General features: G+C 38.7%; 2 protein-coding genes across 2 annotated transcripts in view; one reads left to right on the top strand and one right to left on the bottom strand.

The window, feature by feature from the left end:
- The window catches only part of LOC124160621 (nuclear migration protein nudC), a 184100-nt gene that overhangs the window by 20883 nt on the left and 140181 nt on the right, over positions 1-23036 (top strand). The window lies entirely within an intron of this gene.
- LOC124160622 overlaps positions 3088-23036 on the bottom strand; it is a 111297-nt gene continuing 91348 nt past the window's right edge. The window contains exons 2-4 of the mRNA XM_046536518.1: positions 11014-11196; positions 4264-4618; positions 3088-3531 (exon numbers count right to left, since the gene is read on the bottom strand). Coding sequence (XP_046392474.1) covers positions 3494-3531; positions 4264-4618; positions 11014-11196 — 576 coding nt within the window. The 3' untranslated portion in view covers positions 3088-3493. The remainder of the gene's footprint in view (positions 3532-4263; positions 4619-11013; positions 11197-23036) is intronic.

Genomic DNA, 23036 nt, shown 5'->3' with positions numbered 1-23036 from the left:
CATTTGCATGTGTATTTAGTTCAATATTCAAATAAAAGTAAGTGAGTATGCATTTAATTATGCATTAAAGCAAGGGTTTCATATTCAGAGGTACTTCATTGTATCTCACTGGAAAATGAACAGTTATATTTACCACTATGCTTTTGTCATATCTTTGTATGATCAAGTACTTGTGTGATAAGTATACTGCTACACTATTGCACACTTTGAAAAAGAAGCATAATAATCCCGAAATGTACAATATTCTGGATTATTTCCTGAAAAAAGTTCTCTTACTTTCATAACTTCTAACTAAATATTTTCTGTGCTCTGGGAATTATAGGCATGCAATATTTTGTAGTTCCAGTTTTACTAATATAAACCCCTTGTACATGCTTACTTGTGGGAAAGTCATTGCTGCCAAAGTAGTATGTGGTGCTAAGTGTGCATACCTATTACATATGGGACAGATGTCTCTGACACAAACAGTCACAGTAATAGTTATCTGGAGAGGACTCACGAGCAACTTGGCAGGAACCAACACTAACAACTGGATTAGCATTTTAGATAACGTCTTTGCCATTACACTTCAGTGGTGTGGGTTTATATTTATAACTGAGGCCCCTAATAATGCTCTATTGTTACAAGATGGGTGGTAAATGATCAGATAGGTAATCACTGCCTATCACAATTTGTGTTAGCTTTTTATAGATTGTTAGCCTATGATCAGTCTCAATAATTACTCTTAATACAGTCCGGCCGCCGAGAGTTGTCCGATGACAGCTAGAAGGAGTAGGGGGCAAGGTTGCCAGGTAAGAAATGGAAACGCCCACACCACGCGTAAACAAAAGGGTTCCCTTAAGAAAGGAACCAGAAGGGACGACGAGCGTGAAGGACCCAAAGGAAGATTCCTTTGTTTTGGCGATTCGCAGAAAGGGCTTGTTTTGGTGGCTCAGGCTTGTTTCAGTGCTTCATATCCATGAGACAACGTTGTATGACTGGACGAGGGTATGAGGTGCGTTTGGGGGACAGCAATTGGCTGCAAACCGTGCAGGCGCAGGGTTCTCCGCCCCTCCTTTTGAACTGTCATCGGACAACTCTCGACGGCCGGACTGTAGACTAGGTTCAGCAACTGTATACTTACCAGTATTTATGAACTCACCAGTTTTTAAGTTGATTAGCTTATTTTATCTAGATTATATAAAATAGATATATAAAGGAGGAAAAACGAATGTGTAGAACATCACGTACACCTTTTTTTCATATTGGTGTATCTATGAAAAGATTCTTGATAATTGGTACCTCGGTTCGGTAACATTTTTACTAGCAATTTTTTATGGCCCTTCTCACATAAAGTTACCACCATATCCATTCTGTCGTGTTAAAGGGAGACTTTTTTCTAAATTTGAGGGAGGAATTTAGGAATGTTATTAGTTGGTAACTTCAACTAAAATCAGTTCCAGAAAAAGTTAATCATGGATCCAAAATGCAAGAAAATGAGAAGGGTGATATTATTTTACTCGTATTGATTGTCAGTGAATGTATTTTTACAGGACTATCTTCATGGTGCTGTGTTTCCCCCAATTTTTATTTGCACTCTACCTTCAAGTACAGTAAAAAAAAAAGACAAACTTTTTATTTCTGGAATACAATGAGCAATTCAACAATAACAATAATTCTAGGGGGGGCAGCTGCCCCCTCTTGCCCCTCGCTGTGTACGCCCCATGGACGATATAGCTTGCCACTTAGTCTTTTCAGAAAAATGCTTAAGATATTTCATTTTAAGTGGAAACAAGAGTCCATTATGTTTGTGTTTTTTTTTCAAGCCAGTTATTCCTATTTATATATTTTTAAAATTTCAGCTACCTTTTATCTTAAAATAAAGTCATATAATCTAATTTACTTCGGTAAATCTTATTTAAAATTCAATTTGAATCGCGAGATCCTTCGCACAGAATTCCTGTGATTCCAGCAAAAATTTTAAGCCAGCGGAAAAACCATGGACTAGTGTCAAAAATTTTCAGTTAACCACCGGGTAATATAATAAGTATTCTTTTACCATTTCGCGGCTAATTTCATCATTCATTACCTGATCTTTCCGCGCTCTTCGTAGTGATTCGGTGCACAGTCGTTGATTCGGGGTGATGGTTTACCCCGTAGCCGTTAGGTGCCACTTGACGCGCTTTGTGCAAGATCTTTGTGCGGGTGCGAGCAAAAGCTTGTCCGAAAGGGTTCGTGAAGGCGACGAATTTATACTCTGATCGAAATTGTTTACGTTCGGAACGAGAAATAAATCTCCACAGAATTGCAATGAGAAAAATTTACTTCAATCCATATTGATGGGCACGGACCTTTTTAGGAAGATCATTTTTATTTTGGAACGTAGTGATTCTCAGAGATCGGAACTTTTCACGAATCAATCGCGCAAATCTCTCCTCTATGCTCCTAAAGTCATCTTTGTAGTTTGATTTCCTTTGCCACTCATGTAATTGTGATATTTTATTGACCCCTCGATCATCCGTATTGAGATGAAATCTCTATTGTGATCGCATTTAAGGTTTAGCGCGAATGCTTCACTGCCGATCGCAACAGCTGTGAGTTCTGTGGCACGCAGTTATCGTTTATGTCCGTTATCATCTTCTCTTTTGGGTTGTGAGGATTGTGTTTGAGTACGTAAAATATTCTACAGAATGTGTGTGAAGTTGTTCTATGGTTGCAACTCCGGGCTTTCAACTCGATTAACATTGCGTTCTATATGCCGTGGAAACGGTCCGTAGAATTACTTTGCAATGGTGGAGCTTGTCGACGTGTAGTAGGTGAATTCTCACTAACATAATTTGACTTTTCCTTCGATATTTGAGTTGTAAAGCCCACTTTCAGAATCCAGCTCTATTTTAAGGTTAAAAATTGTTTTCCTAACGCATCTGGTATTGTTTGTTTGTGAAATGGTTTTCTGTAGGAGGGAATTTATTTACTGCAATCACCAATAAAGATTACAATAAATATCTTGTTTTAAGTAAATCGATTACTTTCTCCTCATAACTGGCACTGGATACAAGTCATGCAACTTTTTTTTTTTTTGCTCTGGTTAATTATATAGCAAACTACTGATTTAATAGTATATTTTTTATTACGTAATAATTATGATTACCGCCGTACAAAAGTTTCATAATACCTTTATATGACTCAGTATTGTACTGACAATTATTACAGTTTCATTTTGATATTTCTAAATTATTAAAAATTATTTAACCTAATTGGAACATTACATGAGACACAAAGCATCGTACATTACATATACCTCACAGCCTTTTTCTTTGGAAGAACATGTTTTGACACTATCACATGAATCCTGCTAATGCACTTGCATGATGAAGATAATTTTCATATGTAACTTGCATTCAATGATTGAAATCTGTCATCTTTTATGGATGCAAATAGGCATACTGATATGATAAAAATTACACTTATATCATTTATAAATTAAAGAAGTTCAATGATGCTAATTTTCTTCTCAAGTTGTCTTCGGCCAATGCATATTTCTTGCTCTTACTGTAAAGAAAGAAGATAGTATGTTAGTAAATTCAAATCTGTCAAGTTCTGTGAATATTTTTTCAAGGCGTATATCCACGTTGGGGTAGGATCAGGGACAGATTAAGGTCGTTTATGTGGGGATTCATTATTTTCCGCCGCGCCTTGGTACTATACCATACCTCCCAGCGATAATGTTTCTAGGGTCTTATTTTAGGTATTCATCAATTACATTTAAACATTGATTTTTAAACTGGTGGAATGAAAATTTTCATTGGAGAGCCACCTTCAAGATTACCATCTTCTCAGTTTTTCCTGAAATTACAGGGGGTGGCCGTTCCCTCCCTGATCAGCCACTTGATTGGATATTATTTTTCTGAAGCTTGCGCTACTTGCGCCTTGCATCCATCCAGGGGTAGATTTAGGAAGGGGGTCACAGGGCCATGACCCCCCTCTCCTTAAATTTTGTCAAAGATTGTTAATTTTTATTCGTTTAATTGTTTTTGTATCCTTGTAAAGGAGTAAATGGAGTGTATATGCTAATGCGTGGCTACAAGTCCCGAACGTGAGAGAAGTTTGAGTACTATTTTGAGTGTGGCACTCTTTACTGTAAAAGAAGGTATACCATACTTCCCGGACCCATGGTCCCTCCAAATTTGATGCCGAATTTTTCCGTGTGAACGGATCTTAAAATTCAGGCATTGGTCACAGCTAACTTGAGTACCCACACGTCAGTGGTCGATTCCATCTCACCTTCTAGAAGTAGGATGGCCGCTAGTATTCCGATGAGGATAAGCAGGGACATAGACAGCACGAGTGCCGTTATCTTCCCCGCCTTCAGCCCGCGAGATCTGCTGCGGACTCCGCGGCCGCCGCTGTAGCCCCCGACCACGGTGAAGTGCGTCGACGACGCGATGGACACCGCGTCTTCCGCCTTGGCGTCCGCGTCTAGGTCCCCAGCGCACAGGGGGCCGGTCCCAGTGGTTGTCGCGGCCGCCGCGGAACCCTTCTTCAGTCCACCGTCGACTTCCAGGGGCGGCAGGGCTGTCGGAATCCACGTAGGCCTCGCGTGACCCTCTCTTACCAGCGGAGAGTGCAGCGAACCAACCTGTGTAGATGATTTGAAATCATTAGTGACTGACGTTCTAAATTATTTGTAGTTTTTATTTAACTGTGGACGAGTATAAGTTTAACGATAATCGATAGTGATCCTTGTAGCCATTTATGAGATTTCACAAGGGAAGCAGAGGGAGAATCAAGGTGCGGTACGGGACAAGGCTATCCACTGATGCCTTTTTTGTTTTACTTCGTTGCGATGGAGGTGGCAAGGTAGGCGCGTGAAGAATTAACTAACCAGTCAACTCTTCTTAGGATTAGAGTGAAATTATAAATGGATTGGATAAAAAGGATGTTTGAATGAGTAGGATTCGCGAATGATCATGTGTTGAATTGCTAGCGAAAGGTTTGCAGGCCCTAGTTGATGCGTTAGGTAAATAGTACGAGCAACATGGCATGGGGATAATTTTAAGAAGGCCAAAGGGATACGGTTTTGTATAGCATCGGGAGCTAGTAACTTGAGGCTTGACGTAAAATGAGATGGACACTGACTGGAACAGGTTGAGCGATTTATTTGGGCTGACGGTAAATGCAGGGCGGTAGTGCAGTAAATGTATCAGGAGGAGAATAGTTTTCACAAAACAGACGTTTATGAATAGAAAAAAAGCAGATGAGAAGTTATGTTAGGTTAATAGATACATATCGTACATTTTTTCTCCAAATTATTGAAATTCATAATTCTTTTAACCCCGAAATGTATTACTCTTAGCCATTTAAATGTATTCAAAACTTATTATGGTGTATTTAGGTAGTATAAGGTAGGCAAAATAGTTTTGTAAATCGTTACTTTAATTATGTGTTAATTAATATCATAATAATAGAACGTACCGTCTTAAATAGTGCGAGCGTGTAAAATAAGGGAATTCCATTTCATCTGCCTTTTCAAGCACATGGAGGAAGTAGTCGGTAGCTCTAACTTAGCCGATGGCGATGGGTACGGTGCGTAATAATGGATGGAGATTTTAAAAATTGTTCGTAAGCTTATTGTGCGCACGGGAGCGGTAAAAAGTAAACTGTGAGACTGTTGTTTAGAATGTTAATTCGCGTAAATTGCTCGACTTTCACCGTAGGTGAGCGGCGATATGACATATCTCGCGGTAGCTTCGTGAAGGCGGTGAAAGATCAGAATTCAATGTATAACCGTTAGTGAATTTCAAGGCTCAGAATGATGGCGTCCTTACGTTAAGAATTAATATCTTGTGGTTGACATTAAGTACCGATTTCATCGCCAAAAGAAAACAGTGGTTATATCCTTGTGGAGAAGGATTGTGATTAATTGGTTGAATAATTTTTAAATGACCTTTTGGAATGTAACTACTCGACGATGCTTCATAACGGAGTTACGCTATTATTAAGAGCATTTTATCATGGAAATGTGAATAAATGGTAGCGCTTTATCCTAGTTAAAGTACTCTTATGATGTATGTTCAAGCAATTTACTAGAAAAATTAGTTTGAACCTCATTGTAGCATTTATGGAGGAGACCGCTTCCGTTTGTGCATTGAAGTTCAAAGGTGCACGATCACTCAAGGCAGTGTAAAGTTCTAAAGGCGTTGTCTGCAAAATGAAAACCCACCAAGGTTGTATTTGTAACCGAGGTCACTATCCTAAGACGTTTGAGTTATGTTCATTTTGGTGGCTTTGCGCTTTTCCCTAATATTTAGTTTATTGTGAGAAACTTTTCGTATTATTAACCTACAAGTACACGTTTTTTATAAATAGTCTTTTATCTCCCCTCATTAATATTTTGCTCTTGAAGTACTATAATGATACGCCACATTGTGCGTGTGTTTAGTATGAGTTTTATGTCCCATGGGTGTGATTTAAGCGCTCAGTCACGTGAAAGAGATTTCGAAAACTTTTCAGGTGCTCGAAAGAGGACGGGAAGCTAAATGGAATACAGTTCCTTTTTATTTTCGGGAAACTATAAAATCGGTTTTTATGGCGCAGCATCCCGTTTGCTTTATATAGTCTGGGTCTGGTTATGTCGTAATCCCGCTTATGGATGTATAGGGATGCAGTATCGGAGCTGAAGAGGATGTTCGGAAGCTAAAAATAAGGCGATGAATTGGGCCGAAAGGCAACCGTGTCCTAAGTGTGGAAATCTAAGCTGCCTCCTCAATGTAACCTAGACGTTGCATAGTTTGTATCTTGTTCTCTCGTCTTCTCTACCTAGGGAACTTTTAAATTTCGCTTTTCAGTTACACGATTTGTATCGTAATTTTTAATCGACGGGATATAGCATTTGCCGACTATTTATTTGCCCATTTAATCGCGGTTCACATTATTTCGCTATTTTTTCTATTGCGGAAAATAAATACCTTGACCACTGGTAAGCCAAAGCGTGTGAAAGTCGTTAATTTCCCTACAAATATTTTATGAAATCCAGACAAAACATGTTTAGCATCGTCGTATCTGTTCCCTTGTTAGTTTTTTTGTATGTTTGAGCTGGTATCCGGTTTAGTCGTTCGTTTGGCGTAGTTGCGAATCAATAGTTTGGAAATTAAATTGAGTTGTGCAAATGCAGTATACTTAAGACCATTTTCTGTACAGTTCAAAAGTTAAAAGTATTTTAGGGAATATTTTATTTTGTATAATTAGGGCACAATAATCTCCTGTTTTGCTGTGGGTTAATTTTTTTTATCCCGACTCGTGATTAAATATGTTGTTAACCACCCTTTTTAATGAAAGAAACGTTTTATTTAGCGTGTAAACCCATTTATCACAAACCTTGGATACCATTTTCTTACGATAGTGCGAAGTTTGGACAGATATTCCGCTATATTTTAACATTTTTGTTTTGAATCAGAGTTTTTAATCCCTTTGATGTCATTAATGGGGGGGGGGATGTTGTTTCATTTGGCGATTTTTTTTCTTCGACAATGACAGTGAACGTCTCACAACCACTGAACATTTGCGTCACGAGCTACAACCATTAGCGGTGTAATGACCCTGTATCGTATCCATCTTACTCTTGAGATAATGGCTTCATGCTCAATATGCGCATCATATCTGCTCCAAGGTTTCTCGTATGCGGTTCCGTTGTTAAGAGACGCATTAGACTTGCGGTTTTGCAAAATAACTTAGGATATGGAATCAGCAGGGAATCTTACGTGTGTGTCTAATATTTTCGTAGGCGTTCTAATTCCGTAACTGCAGAGTTTCAATGACTCAAGTTGTTCCCGCATATTCCTTTATGCGTCCTTTAGAATCTCGCATTATATTTGTGAAAAGGCCGTCTTTTAATTTACCGAGTTCTGGAGTGCGCAAGTATGTTCCTCAGTAACTCGTTCACCATAATATGTCCATCTTTTATGGATTAATTTTCGTTTTGTAGTATGTAAGGACAAGCTATTTAGACTTAAACTGTTTTCCCCCACGCAGTTCTTTGCCTAAGTTTAAAAAAAGTTATTTACTTTTCCCAGAGCTAATTTTTCAATAATGGCACGTTCGTATTTGTTGTGTGCCACCTCGACAATATTTAATTATGTTTTTCAAGCATTGTTTTGTGATACTTTCCTGTGGTATAAGGTTGAGAATAGTGAATGCCTCGTTAAAGATTATGCCGCAATGTGTTACTACTAATGAAAAAGACTAGTCGAGTAGTGGGATATAGATTGCTTAATTTAATAAAATTCAGGAACCATCCAATTTTACGTGAATAGCCGCGAAGTTATGAATGTATGACCAGCGTTTCGTGGTTGTGGAATCTTTCTTGAGTATAGAAGACATTGTTGCTGGTCGTTAACGCAGCCTTTCAGTAGCGATACTTTTGGTCGTTTGAATTCTCTTGTTTTCTTACATGTATGTGCTGTAATCTATTTATGCATACCTTATAGGTTCATGTGAGCACTGTCCGGTTTTGTTAAGTGTTATAGCGGAGAGTGGTAATGTTTGTATTTTATGTTTATTTGCCGTTTCTAAGCTGTTTTCTTGGTTTAAATTTTGATTACCTCTTTCGAGGAAAATCCCTTAAGTGTCTCCACCAGATCTCGTTCAAATTTTGATAGGGGATAGGAACTGGTCACCCATGAGGTTTAGTGTTTCAGCCGCCTACGTTCTATACTTTTCGAGATATTAGCAGCGGAAAATAACAGGAAAACACCGATGTATATGCAATCCGCAGCGCAATAATAGCTCATTAAGGCCGTACACGGTGAATGATCATGCGAATGATCATGCTGAATGATCACGTGAACATTCACAGGATCATGCCAGCAAAATAGAGCATGTTATCATTTTCACTGAATGATCATACGCATGAAGGTTCATTCGCGAATTGTTCCGTTAAGGCCGTTTTACACGGTACACGGAATTGCGCAGTCTGACGTACGTGTGAAGGCGCAATCAAAATTGCGTCGTTTAAAGCGGTGAATTGCTAGAACACATGCGTGGATGCGAGACGGCAAAATAGCCCCTGTTCTCATTTCGTTCATGCATTCGCGCAATTCCACGCCATTTTAGAAATTAATGCAGCTCTAACCTGCGCAATTCCGTGTACCGTGTAAAACGGCCTTTATACACGGTGAATGATCATGCGCATGATCATGCTGAATGATCATGCGAATGAAATCATTCGCCGTGTATAGCGGCCTTTATACGTTGCTAGGATGAAGAGCAGTGACGGTATTACTGTGCTGTGGGTTGCATAATTTAAGGCGTTTTCTTTAAAAGGCTTTTTTTTTTATTTTACTTTCTGCCGCTAATATAGAGAAAAGTATTCAACGTTGGCGGCTGAAATAAAAAATAAACCTCATGGGTAACCATTTTCTATCACCGAGCAAAATTTGAACGAGATCATGTGATGACACTTGAGGGACTTCCTTTGTTAGAGGTATTTCTTCCCAAACAGCCAGTTGGAGAAAGACGAATGTCACACATTATTTTTAGAGAATACCTCCATAGCGGTAGTATCTCAATTGAACGAAGCATTTGATTAGATCGATTCGGATTGGATGTATTCAATCAAAATAAACAGTTATTTGTCTTCGTTGACTTACTTTTTGTGTCTTGAAATGGTTAAATTTAGGTTTTTGACTTCTGTAACTGTGTGTAGATTTTTCTTGTATTGCTCGAAAATTGCATTCATTATTTTTTATGCGTGGGTGATTTTATAGGTTGGCGAAAAATGGCCCCTTATCCTGATACATTATTCCATTCCAATAATATGCATCGAGAGTTTGCATTGGATCAGCTGCATTCCAGTTTTATATAACTGGGGGTGTAAAGATTGCTTTCAGTGAAATTTCGGCAGACTTATCGATCCACCGGCTCGTAAGCCTGGTCCAGAAGGGGAGATGATATTTTTGCATCCCTTTTTAAGTGTAAGACCGTACCGGGTATGGTGCAAGAAGAGAGACCCCGCCCTTGAGCATTCCTGAAATGTGGAAGTGTATTAAATATCAGCCACCCCTTTCTCCATTACAACATGTCACTTACGAGCAATGACTCGTTTATACATCGAATTGCCTCACTCACCACAGGGATAAATTTTCTATGAATAAGGTTCTTTCCCCTATTTGGTCGTACCAATTGCCGCCAAATACCAACTGCCGCGTGTGATAGAATTCGAAAATTTAAAAAGACCCATATTTGTCCGTTTTTCGATCCTTCAACTTCATCTCGAACGATTCGCCGCGAATAAGCGACGGCATAAACCCTTTAGCAGATTCTATGACGTCACGAGCTCATTCCGAGCGGGTCAACGCTTTTCAGCCACCCCTCCCCCATGCGTAAAGGCTATGTGAGCCATCTATTTTAATGGGCGTGAGACTCGGGTGGTTCTTCGTTGTTGACGCTTTATTACGCTATTCCTTCCCTCAATGAAAGGGTCTTCCTGTTCGAGTAAATGAACCCGAAATCCGAAATGAAACGACGTCAGCAAATCGAAAATTTGGCGGAAATCTTTGGGTTTTTTTAAATTTTAAACCTGCGAGTGAAGGACTGAGTTTGGAAGCTTTATTCGTGGTAAATAATGTTGATGAATGATTCCCTTCCATCTACCGACATTTTTAATGAGTAACGATTTTGGGTCGGTATGAACGACCCCATTATCATTCGACTGGACCGGTAGTCGGGCTTAGATCTTTCGATTTCCTATGTGTTATGATACTAGTTTCGTCATTTAGCCATCGTTATTTTTTGAAACCGGGAGATCGGTGTTAGAACCACGTTTATCTCACTTTTTTCTCAAAGAAATGCCATTCCTGTGGGCATTCGCCTCTAAAAGAGTCACCCCAGCAATTTCTATAGCCAGCGTACGAGGGTTTAGCTCCTGAAAATGGAATGCGTGCAGGATGCCCGCACGCAAGGGTACACACATAAATATATATGTATAAATATAATTGAGTGACGCATCGCCTCACGACAGCAACTTGTTGCTCTCACCGGCGTCGTCGTGGATGATGAGGAGGTGGAGGCGTCGGAGGCTGCGTAGCTGGGCCTGGGGGCGGCGTCACGCTCCGTGGGGCTCCTGTGCTGCCACCCCCCACCCTCCACGTCCCCCTGGTGGTTGTGCCTTGTCTTCCACCATAGCGAGGGCCGAGGGATGTGCCAGATTTTCCCGTGTACCTGAAAGGCAGAACGAAATTTATACATTTAATTATTACCCACAGAATTTTAACAGTGCATATTTCAAACCGATTAAGTACGAGAGGCTTATACGTAGCCTCATAATAACCCTGTGAGTCATAACGGCCTTAAGGGGATTTTAACCTACCAATGTGTGTGCCCGTCCATAATTATTGATGTACCACAAAAATCTTTACTTAAAAAAATAGCCAAACCGTTTAGCATAAATTTTATGAGACCACCATTAAAGATCAATGGCAAAAAATTGTATACATCAAAGAGGAGAAAAACTATGCGACTAAAATGGTTAAGAGTCACTCCCTCGTTTATCTCTATTTAGAATTCGGGTGTCTTTTTTTTCAAAGATTTACTCGTTTTAATTTTGTAATTCTTGGAAAATCTCTTTGTGCGCAGAGAAGGGCTTATTCAACAATTTTGTGTGTCACTACTATGAAAATTTTACGTTGAGAAAGTAGTGAAGTGAAATTTTCAAATTTGAGGTGCAGGAAAATGTTGAAAACGGTCTACTCTTTATTCCATGAAAATATCAAAATAACGGCGCAAGTTTTGAACGAGTATTTTTTTAGTCGCAAAATGGACCGGTCGAACTTGAGTAATGCGCGCTGCCTACAATTACTCGCTGATTTGATAATCTCTAATATATATTAGCAATTTTACAAATTAGATTTTTTTTTACAATTTTTGGTGAGTCGTATAATTAAGATAAGAATTTGATGCCGTTATATAAAAAACTGCTTCACCTCAGGCTTAGTAATAAGGATCCACTCGCAGTTTCAAAACGCAGACCAGTCTGGTTTTCGCTAAGGTTCTCTCTTCGAAATGAGTCACTATATTCACCTACATTGTCGTAAAGCGATGCATTTTTTTAAATCATTAAGTGTAATTCGCTTGGTATATCTATTACTGAAGATGAGTTTTTCCTCTGTCGTTGAAAATACATTTTTCATTCCACTTTTTCCTAAATAGTTATTTTTCAACTCTTTTTTCCCTAACGAGACAAGTTAAATCCAAAAATGGATAAAAATATACTCATGCAGGTAGTAATGTCGCTGACGTCATGTGTCATTATTAATCCTTTAATATTAGGTACAGGAAAGAGAAAATGAATTAATTATCTTTCAGTTAAACGATGTATTAATGAGGAAGTAGTTAGGCCGGAAAGGCTTCGCTGGCTCAATTAAAATCGCTTCAAAATTGTGGGCTTCTAATGTCTGTCGGCAGCGACGTCAAGGGTGAACGTAGATAATGCTGATGATCAATAACAGGATATTGGAGGGTAGAAATGACGGCTAATTTGAGAAAGAGTATGCTATATTTAGCCAGAGAGTCGTTTCCTGTAGCAACGGAGGAACGGAGGAATAGGATCAATGCTGAAAATCGATGATTGCCTCTACGAGTTGGGAGACGGCTGTAGCAATCATTTAAAATGCCGAGAATGTAGTGGTTTTGGGACAAACTTAGGATCGATCTTTTGCAAGTTTCCTTTTTCTCGATCCCAGTCCGGCTCATTAAATTTCCTATGGCTATTTTCCGCTATATTTGTAGTAACTTCCCCCTATTACATAATTGTCCCTTTTGATGTAATACCTAGTTCTTCCCCGAACAGTAGCAGTGAAGATATCTCGGGTCTTGCACCGGATAAGTCCTCCATATCTCCTTCCAATGTTTTCATCAATCTTGGATTCCTAAATCCCTGAAGACGATGGGCGAGTTGCTGGTCGAAACGTTGGAAGATGATTTGTAGGACCTTACCAGGTGCAAGACCCGAGATATCTTCACTGCTTGTTGTCCCTTTTTCTTCCTGAAAGCTTTATTAATTTGATATTTTCTTTCATTTAGTTTCACCGGAAATCAATCTTTCTCTTGACTTGGCCAACCCTCGTTTCCCTGGCTTCTTATTTTATTATTTTTCCTTTCTCATTCTAATTTTTTGGTTTCCTCCTCGTTTCTCACTTTATTTTTACACCTTTCTCTGTATCCTTCTCCAGATCGATTCGCATAAGGTTACTGCTTGGATTTTATCTCTACAGCGGTCTTTGGCTCATATAGTACCTACTTAACCCCTGTCCGCGCGGACGTGTGTCACCAAATATTTACCTGTCGCCAACTTCATTTTTAGTAGTACCGAGAATGTAATACCATGTGAAAAAATATCTTCAGAAAATCTTGATAAAAATATGGACTATAATACAATATGGAATATAATAACTAATATGGAAAAATATCCTGAGAAAAAACTCGCTAAAAATATAATTTAGACTCATTGATAGAGTATTCTGATGCTTCCAACTTTGACTGTAAAATCAGGGAGAAATCCAACATTTATAGAGTCATGAAGTGAAACCTGTTTTTTTCTATCGTATGGAAGTATTACAAAAGGATTTTTTTATTACATTGCTACAGTATCTCTCTTAAATGTATCGAAGTTTTTAGAAAAGTCCATCATAGGTAAGAAAATTATTTGTAATTGTTTAATAAAGTCTGGATTTATGAATGGGCATTCCTGTCTAAAATGTACCTTTTCATTAGGTCTCGCACAAGAGCCTTCAAAATAACTTGAATTTTTTATGACGGGACATTTTTTGATACCTCATTCATCAGTAGTCATGTATTAATTTCTTAGTAACTATTTAATTTGCACTAAACCTGACTGTTAATTATGCGAAATTACTCTTTACTTTTTTGTCTCCTCTTAAAAATTTATTTCCAGCACGTGGAAGTTCTTTATGGTGCCACTTTGAACTTAAGCTTTACAAATGATTCGTATACCTACGTATTTTCCCCAACAATTGTATCACGCTTCCTTGCGTGCCGACGGGGTGCTGAAGCCTCTTCGGCAATTCTCTCCACAAGAAAATTTCATTCACGTGTACGACGCCCGTGGAGCCGAAGTTCCCCGAAAATATTTCTTTTATCCGTGCCCTCGGCATGCCCTAGCGTTTCGTGTTTTCATTTCCCCGTGGCAGGGGTGAAAAAAATAATTTCTGGCCTTGTTCATTCTATTCCATCAAATCCGTGCCGTAATCTGCGTGCAATGGTTGTTTATAAAGTGTGTTAGGGTTTGATAATGTGTGGCTCCACGGAAGTGTGATTTCGTAATAGTTGCGTCATTTTTTTCGTATACTACGCCGCGTCACGCGTGGGGCGCTTTAAACGCGTCACATTATCGCTTTCTCTTGCGTGCTATCACGTCTACCCTTCAGCTCCCAAGAGAGCCGTTTCCTTTGGATGGAGAACCTCAGTTGGGTTTATCTGTGAAGGTTGCTGCGTGTTGTTTTCTGAAATTTCTTTCGGAGATTTTCCCGCTCCAAGTTTTGTTAAATTTCTTGTGGATTATTTATTATCTTTAGTTTATGATTATCGTCTAGTGCAGGGGTATCCAAACTTTTCAATGTAAGAATCACATTATTATTTCCTACATTTATACGAGCTGAAGAAATTGAAAAAAAAAACAAATTGGTGCCAGTGATTTAATGTCCTCAAAAATATGAGTACAAACGTGGAAAAAAATATCATGTAGGAAAAAGCCATGGTAAGCTAAGTAGATTCCTGCCTTTAGTTTTATGTAACCAAATTAGTTTGACGAATGATAGTGCCGTTTTGACTTCAAAATTTCATTAAAATTAGGTTCCAGATTAGATGAGCCAATTGTAAGAATTTTAACTAAACACGGATTTGTTTGGCAGGCCGGATGAAATTGTTTCGGGCCGGGTGTGGTCCGCGGGTCATAGTTATTAGACCCCTGGTCTAGTGGAAATTTTTTCCAAAGTCAAATTATTGCCCGCTTTATTAGATACTATCGTTTTTTTACGCTTTATTGTGTGACCTCCTCCGTAGATGATTAGCCTATGTTCTTCAATCAAGCCTCAAAGAATTTAGTTTTTTACTTACCGTACTGCAGCTTATAATCACTGATATTTTAATATCTGTTTATTATAAAATGCCTTGTTTCAAAATCCATGTCTTGGTTCGGGAAAATTAGTTTTTTAATATATTTCTTTTGATTTTTTTTAGCTTCAACATTGTACCTGATTATTTCGATTGCATATTAAAAAATTTTTCACTGGCTAGTATTGTTGAAATCAATATCCTCAGTATGAATGTAGTTTTTACGGCCATCTTGCGACAATGTCATGTTATTATCAGATGTTACTTATGTGCTTTCGTTCTCATAGGGACGATTTTACTAGGAAGGTACATTTTAAGTGATGCATTATCTTGCTTTTCTGTAAAGACCCATTTTTACATGACGCTCTGCTTTCCTAGAATCACATTACCATCGTTAAGTTTTCGTGTTATCTCCTGGTCACTAACAATTTTGGTGAAATGTCGAGACTAATGTCTTGAACATTAGTATTTCTTGGAAATTTACCCTGTATATTGCCATTTAAATAGACAAAAGCAGCAATTTGTACGTTGGACCAGAAATAGTCGATTCCGTTACATTACCGGTTTATCGCTGTCTTGTGGGGGCAGTGAGTGATGGATGTTAAAATGCTCATGTGGTTTATAATTGAACTTTGTTTTGTAAAAAGTTTAATGTTTGATTCCCGTGTAACAGAAAACTTTTTTTTATGGAAATTAATATGGAATGCAGGTGGTACGGAAAAGATATTTCTGTGGCGGAGTAGTCTTGTTACAAATTAGTATGCTCACCGTGGAGTTATATCCATCTCTTTAATCTTTAAAATTCGAAAAAAAGTTGCTTGAGTTTTTCTACTGCGGCAGTTATTCATTCGTAATAATGTATCACATTTAGTTATCGTAATAAGTTATTCAATGTGCTATTTTTCCCCATTTTGCTGGCCGCCGTATATATTAGATTTTTTTTTAATTTGTACGTTATTAGTATTTGGGAATAATTTTTCATCAAATAAATTTTTTTTGGAAGCTAATCCTCCATTTATATTTATACATGGAAAGTATGATGAACAAGGGAGGAGTTAAAGAGCATTTCTCATTTCTTTCCAGTGTTCATTCAGTTGCGGAATGCATAGAATGTTTCTTCATCTTGATGATTTCGTGTGTGCTGCTCCTATTATTTTCTTCTTAGCGCATTCTCCGCATCGTCATGATTGACCTGTCACTCAAGGATCGGTGTCGAAGATAAGGCCACGTGTCTTCGTCGCTTCTCTTTGTCGCCTCAAATTGCCCGTCTCTGCGCTATTTTTCCTCCGGTGGGTGTCGTAACAGCGCACAGGGTGTCGGTTAAATAGGCCGGACGACTGGGTGGTCGGGGTCCCTACTGATGGGTGGACCTCTGTTGCTTGACCACAAGGTCAATTCGAATTCGTTGGGTGGCCAGTTGAATACGAATTGTGGCACGTCTTTCAGGCAATTGGGACTCCCATCACGCCCGGTGAACACGTGCTCAAGTAAAATTGCTGCCTGAAGTTTTTTTTTGCTGGAATTATCACTTATTTTAGTTTCCCTTGGCCATTGAATTTTTTCGCCCGTTTGCTCATTAAAAATTCATTATATCGGTTAATTTCGTTGTCAATTCTCCGACATAATGTCGTTAATGGGTAGACTGCCAATTGAAGTTCGCTCTACCATGAGAGAATATTGCTAAATATTGTGTATTAATTATTATCATTTATTAAAAATCCCGAAAAACTGATACATGTCTCTTCCGGAGCCATGCAAAATGGCGCTTTGGATTTTGAAAACCTTGATTCTTTTTGTGATTGCCTTATTATATGTGATATTGGGAAATGGTTGTGTGCCTTATAAAAATAATGTGAAAAGAATTGATTTATAATGGAACCGCATCATTTGTGGCATTACTTTGGTAAAAATATTTCCTCTTTCCGATATGTGTCTAAATAAATTGTCGAAGTATTCGTATTTAATGCTTCGGACAAGATGGATGTGTTTTTAAAATTTTTATGGAAAAAAAAATCATTGTTATGATTGTACTTGAGCGCTTCGTGGAACTGACCTGAGTTCCTAATAGCCCTTGAGTATCAAGTTTCATTCAGCTAGAGGTAAAGGCGTTCGAAATTTCTGTAGCTGTCGTTGCAGGCGATAGTGGAGGGCTGCCGCGATCCCTTGTCTGTCCCTAGCGGGAGCAAGACCCAAGGCGTTGTCGTCCTAGAATGGTTCTCATGTTCTCTTTCGGGAGGCCCCTCGTTTTTATAGATTTTCCCGCCTTGTGTAAACTCCGGCAAATGTTGGCCAGGGAGAGAGGAATAAGGAATAAAAGGTGGCATTTTTCTCGCCTTTTGAAGGGGATGTCCCAACGCGGTGCCCGGGGAGATAAGAATTCAACCCTTTGGCGCCATATTTCTCGCGCACGAGAAAGTTTTGTGGGCGGGCAGCTGGTAGGGATTCACAAATTCAGAGCATTATTTCTGTAAGCTTCATTTAAAAGTTTGAAATATTCTTTTGCTCTCATGAGTACTTTCGTGTACGGAAGTATTTTACCGAAATCGTCATAAATTGTTGCTGCAAACTGTCTGAAGTTAAATCATTAAGATCACATGTTTATGAGTTTTAGCACGTAAATATGGTTTCTATCGTGGACCATGAAGTCTAACCCTATGTTTGGTGGCGATACAGAGCTCTGAAGGATGCTTTGAAGACCAGTATTGAATTAACTTTTGCTAGTCCCTTTCATGTTTATATTTTGTCAAAGTATTGTTAATTATGTGCTATTTTCAAACTTACTGTCACATTATAGAGATTCTAGCACTGCATATCTGCAGTAAAGCGTTCGGACAAGACTGCAAACACATGGTTTCCGGTGAAAGATATGGTTGATGAAGTACAGACGAAAAATACATCAAGAACAAGAATATAAAATACATTGAAGAATTACAAAAAATACCATGGCCGCCTTTGAAAAATTTCGCATCCTTTCTCGGATGGAAAAAGGGTGGGCTTTAGGTGTGCGAATTTGCGGCGCCGACACCGAAAACGAGTCCATACCGCGCCACTGCCGCAGAGTTAGCTGAAAGTAAGATATTTTCTCCCAGAATATACTCGGTACTAAAGAATACATTCAATATTTAATATTAGCTTTGCGCTGCCTAATGCTTGGAACTAAATTTTACCAATTTGCGCCGTAGAGGTCATTTTTTTTTATTTCCACCGAGGCCACACCACCGAAAACATCGCTTCTTGTCCTTTAAATCGGGGTTTTCAATAGCATTAAACTAGTTAACGTACAAGAACATCCATACATAACATGGATAGGGGCAACCTACTTGGACGGGACTCCAACTCGTGATAAACTCGGCATTAGAGTAAATATTCCATATTTAATTTTAATCCCCCTTGGAGCCCCAACCCGCGACCGTCAGTTTGACAGGCGAAGACATACCCCGCCGCCACCGAGGCCGCTAAAACATGAACCGATGGGGGGACACGAACCCCCAATCCTAGATCTAGGAGACTGATGCCTTCCATTTGGTCATGGGCAATCGGCGTGGGCGACGTCGCGCGCCGCAAAAAAATACCTCCTGACGCCGCCATCGAATTTTTACTGTCGGCGCCCAAGTCTAGTACGAACTTATCTGCGGTACACACCTGTGAAAGCGGACCTGAAACGCATTGCTTTTTTATTTTCTATGAAGTCTCGTGGAAAAAGTTCTTCTCAGCCGAAATTGAAATGGAGAGTGGATAAGAGAGCGCTTCATCCGCCTACCCGCTGGCCACTGGCCCCAGGGCTGGGAGGAGCGTACTTATTACGGCTATGCTCGCGTCCTTGGGCCGACTTGAGTATCGGCGAAATATCGCGCTCCAGTTGCCGCCTCACGCTTGTTATTCGTTTTTCCCCGCGCCAAGTTCGTCCTGCGGCAAGCTTTCGACCTCGCGTACTTAGTACTCCCTCTCGAATTGCATATATCCCGCAATTGACCTTTCAGGTTAAATAAATGTACTAGTCTTTTTGAAACATACATCATTTTATCCGAATGTAACGAATTTTAAAAATGGAAATTCTACAATGTGCTAAATTGTTTTAATTATCGTTGTTTAGGGACAATTATTTTTCTTCAAGTATTTCACTATGGAAAATTAATTCACTTGGTTCTGTTCCACAATTTGATTTTGTCCAACCCAAGTTTCTTCTATTTTCAAGGAATATCTAGTTCTGTCAAGTTACTCTTGATAATTGTATGTATATATCTGCAACCTTTGGTAATATTGAAGAATTTTAATTTCCTTGAAGCTGATTAACGATTTTATTTGGAATTATGGATATTTTTATGATTTTCTATTTTAAATTTAAAATTTTCTTCGGTAATCTCCTTATTTCAGACCTATCTTTGGAGTTTCATTGGTGTATAAAGCTTTAAATGGGTCATCCAATGTCTGTTTTCCTCTTCGTGAGGTAAGACGAAGATTTGAGTTAACTGAATTTGGCGCGCTTGCATCTTCCTTTTGCATAAATCTAGCGCCTGTATCTTGTTGAATTCTACGAGTTAGTCGGATGAAACAGGACTAACTTTTTTCGTGTTATAATTTCTTGATATTACACTTGTGTAATCACCCATTATTTCAATTTTCTCGCCTCCCATTTCAGCTCGGATTGTGCACATAAAATTCTTCGATTCTTAAAAAACTCTCTAGAAGGCTAGATACATTCAGCATTCCTTTAAATGATGAATGGCTCTTATTGCATTTACACGTAATTTGAGGAGATGATTTCAACGAATCATAGCGAGCAACAGAATTTTATATAGGGTACTATGCATTGTAAGGCCTCCGTTGGGAATCGGAGACATCCTTATGCGTGGAAGCTGTTTCAGTGGATGGGTATTTGGAATGTGAGTCTAGAACATTGGCCTAGATATTTGTTCGAAACAGCTTTGTAGCTCAACTTTCGACCACCGAAGGTTAATGATAGTAAATTTGAAAGAGCGCTGCGTTGTTCAAGTCATCGGTATCCTTCATACGTCGCGGCAAAGGTTAGGTCGTGAGGCGTTGCTACTTCATCTCGATTTTTCGGTTCTTGAATAGCGGGGAATGTGAGTAGGCCTGGAACCGCCAAGTCATGACCTCCATTGTCAGTTGGTCGACCCTGGATGTAACGGCTGAATCAGTTATCATTTCGTGAGTAACTGGATCGCTTCCGACTTCTATATTTGTCGATTCTTCTCATTGTCAGGAGCCGAATTCCAGTGTTGCGACTCATAGCTCTCTCGCAAGGACGTAATATTTTGGTTTCTACGTCATCTCTCGTCCTTGATTGGTTTCACGAAGCATCGCTGTAGCATCGTTCGTAGAATTTTTCTGTGACCAGTCTTGGATTGCGAGAATACGGTAGGAGTGGTCTTGGTGGTCAGCCTTCACTGGTATGTAACGTATCCCGGGTAGGTTTGTTGACCACCAGTTGGTATTCTTGATGCCTGAGCCTCCGAAATGACCTTAGATGCGGGAACCTGACCTCAGTATTAGCATGACGCCTCACGCAGATGTATGTATCCATTGGAATGCCCATGAATCATGACGCTGCATTAGATGTCTGTGATTGCGATCAGGATGATTCGCTGTGTATGGGAAAGGTTGCCCTTTTTATGGCCTTATAAGATTTTTCGCTTGTTAAGACTAACGGAATACTGACTTTCAGCAAAAGTAATTCATATTATTATTATTTAGTCTTTCAACGGCGGTTAACGAAGCTAATTCAAAGGGATAAAACGGATGTTTTTGAGCGCCGTCAATGCTGAAACGTGGAATGTGTAATAATGATAATTTTCAATGTAAATCGAAAAATATTTATGTTGTAGTGATTTCTGATTTTCTTTATTGTTACTATTGAACTTAAGGATAGGTTTGCGCTATGAACTCAAGGAAACCGGACCGTATTCTGATCGGCCGTGATGGGCAAGAATATAAATATATGAAAATGATAATTAATAAAAAAAAGAAACCTCGTTTAGTAGAACGTTGGCCATTTAATTTTTTTAATTTTCTGAGCCGTATAATTAAAAGAAGTATTTTATTATATTCTTCCAATACAATGAGTGGAAAAATTCTCTTTAACTTATTCCACTTTTAAAGTATCGAATAAAATCAATGTTTCTAATTCATAACAGAGGCAGGGAGTATTGGACAATTTGTTCCTATATCCGACCGAATAAAAAACTGAATACCCGATTTTTTCTTTTTCTGCAATTCTTACAGGAAGTAAGAAGACATTTTCATGTATTCGCATGATGTATTGAACTACCTTATTTCTAGATCCTAATTATATCACTTCCGCCATTGTGGCGAAATGAATGAAAGACTTTTTTTTAGAGTTATTTTTTGGATTGGTTTCAATATATGCTGTTTGTGTCTTCGTTTATGTTCGCTATATTGCTGTACTTTGGCATGAAGCAGTTATATGTAAGAAAGTGGCCGTGGAATCGGGAAGAGACTAGACCAGCGAGGTCGGAAGCTAATTAGTATCAAGGTCCACATCTTTCTGGGGATCCCAATGGCTTTTATTGCTAGTCTCGGGCATTTACATTGGACGCGTTTTTTTATCAACTTGTTTAAACGTGTTTATTTTATCGGTAGGCGGAGAATTGCTGCCACTCCTATTTTTATTGCTCGGTTAAACATTCTTATCTTAAAAAGGTTTTTGCCTCTGCTCATACTGAGCTTGGAAAGAAGCAAAAAGATTGGTGAAGTTTTAATGAGCTGAACTTGGATTCGTAAGATGAATAATTTCATGGTCAGCGACTTGCAAACTTCATTCCAAAGATAATATTAACATGTTGTTGTTAATGAGATAGCTTCTCCTATTATTTCACCGCATCCTACACGTCTTGTGTAATTTGTCATAGCTTTACCTCTTCTCTCATCCATGCATCGATGATTTTCCCTGTTGCTAGATTATGGGGTTGAGTTGGAGGTTCCGTATATGGTGGATATTGCATAGTTTGATGGAAAAGCAGAATTTTTTAAATTGTATCTCATTATTTGTAAGATTATTTTTGTCACCACATAGGTATCAAGGTCCAGTTATCGCATGTTGTTGTTTTCTATCGCTTTTAGAGGAAGATCTCATGGGAGAGGATATCTCCCAATTTAAGGCGCTCCATTTATCCTGGTTAGTTCTTGTTTCATGCCTTATGAGGTGGCATCTGTGGCTCTAGTATTGGTGACGCAGCTCTCCTCAAATTTCTTATGTCAGCTTTTCATGTAAACATTTTTATTTTTATTTACATCCTCAATCCCTTGATCGTCGAGTAATGATTCAGAGCATAACATTCTCATAGCACTCCTGACGCCCGGGGTCAAAGACATTAGGATTTCGGTCATCAATTTTATTGGATATTCTACTTTAGAATCACAAAAAGTCGGCTCTTATGGTGAAGTTCGCCTTAACGTCGAAAAAAGAGATTTTTTAAGATATAAACTTTAAATGTAATTCATATTTTAATTTTGAATATATGCTGAAGAGGCGGTAAGTAACATTTTTAAGTGTGGTGAAAAGGAAATGTAGGCGTATAACGAAATTAATTATTGAGTTATTTCCAAATTAATGCTGCGATTGCGGCGAAAGTTTGGTCATTTGATTCAAATGAATAAATCCTTAATTTTATATAATGAAAATTAAGAAAGACTTGGTAATTCCGCATAAATTTATTAATGTGCGACCTAGTTTTTGACGTGGAACCTCATGAATGTAGTACATTTGAGTATAAGGCGGACTAAATTTGAATGGAAGACAGACTTAAACTCTGTCTTCTGTTTAAATATTCCAGATTATGATGTTTCTAGTCGAAACCTAGGTCGTACACTGATGAAATTAAATGGATGAAAGTTTTTTTTTACTTTTGATTGTTAAGTCGCTTCCATGAAGTCACGCCCGAGACAACGAA

This window comes from Ischnura elegans, chromosome 6 (genome assembly GCF_921293095.1).
Source record: "Ischnura elegans chromosome 6, ioIscEleg1.1, whole genome shotgun sequence".
Classification (NCBI taxonomy): domain Eukaryota; kingdom Metazoa; phylum Arthropoda; class Insecta; order Odonata; family Coenagrionidae; genus Ischnura; species Ischnura elegans.
The sequence above is the reverse complement of the archived record's forward strand: the minus strand, read 5'-3'. Positions and strand labels throughout refer to the sequence as shown.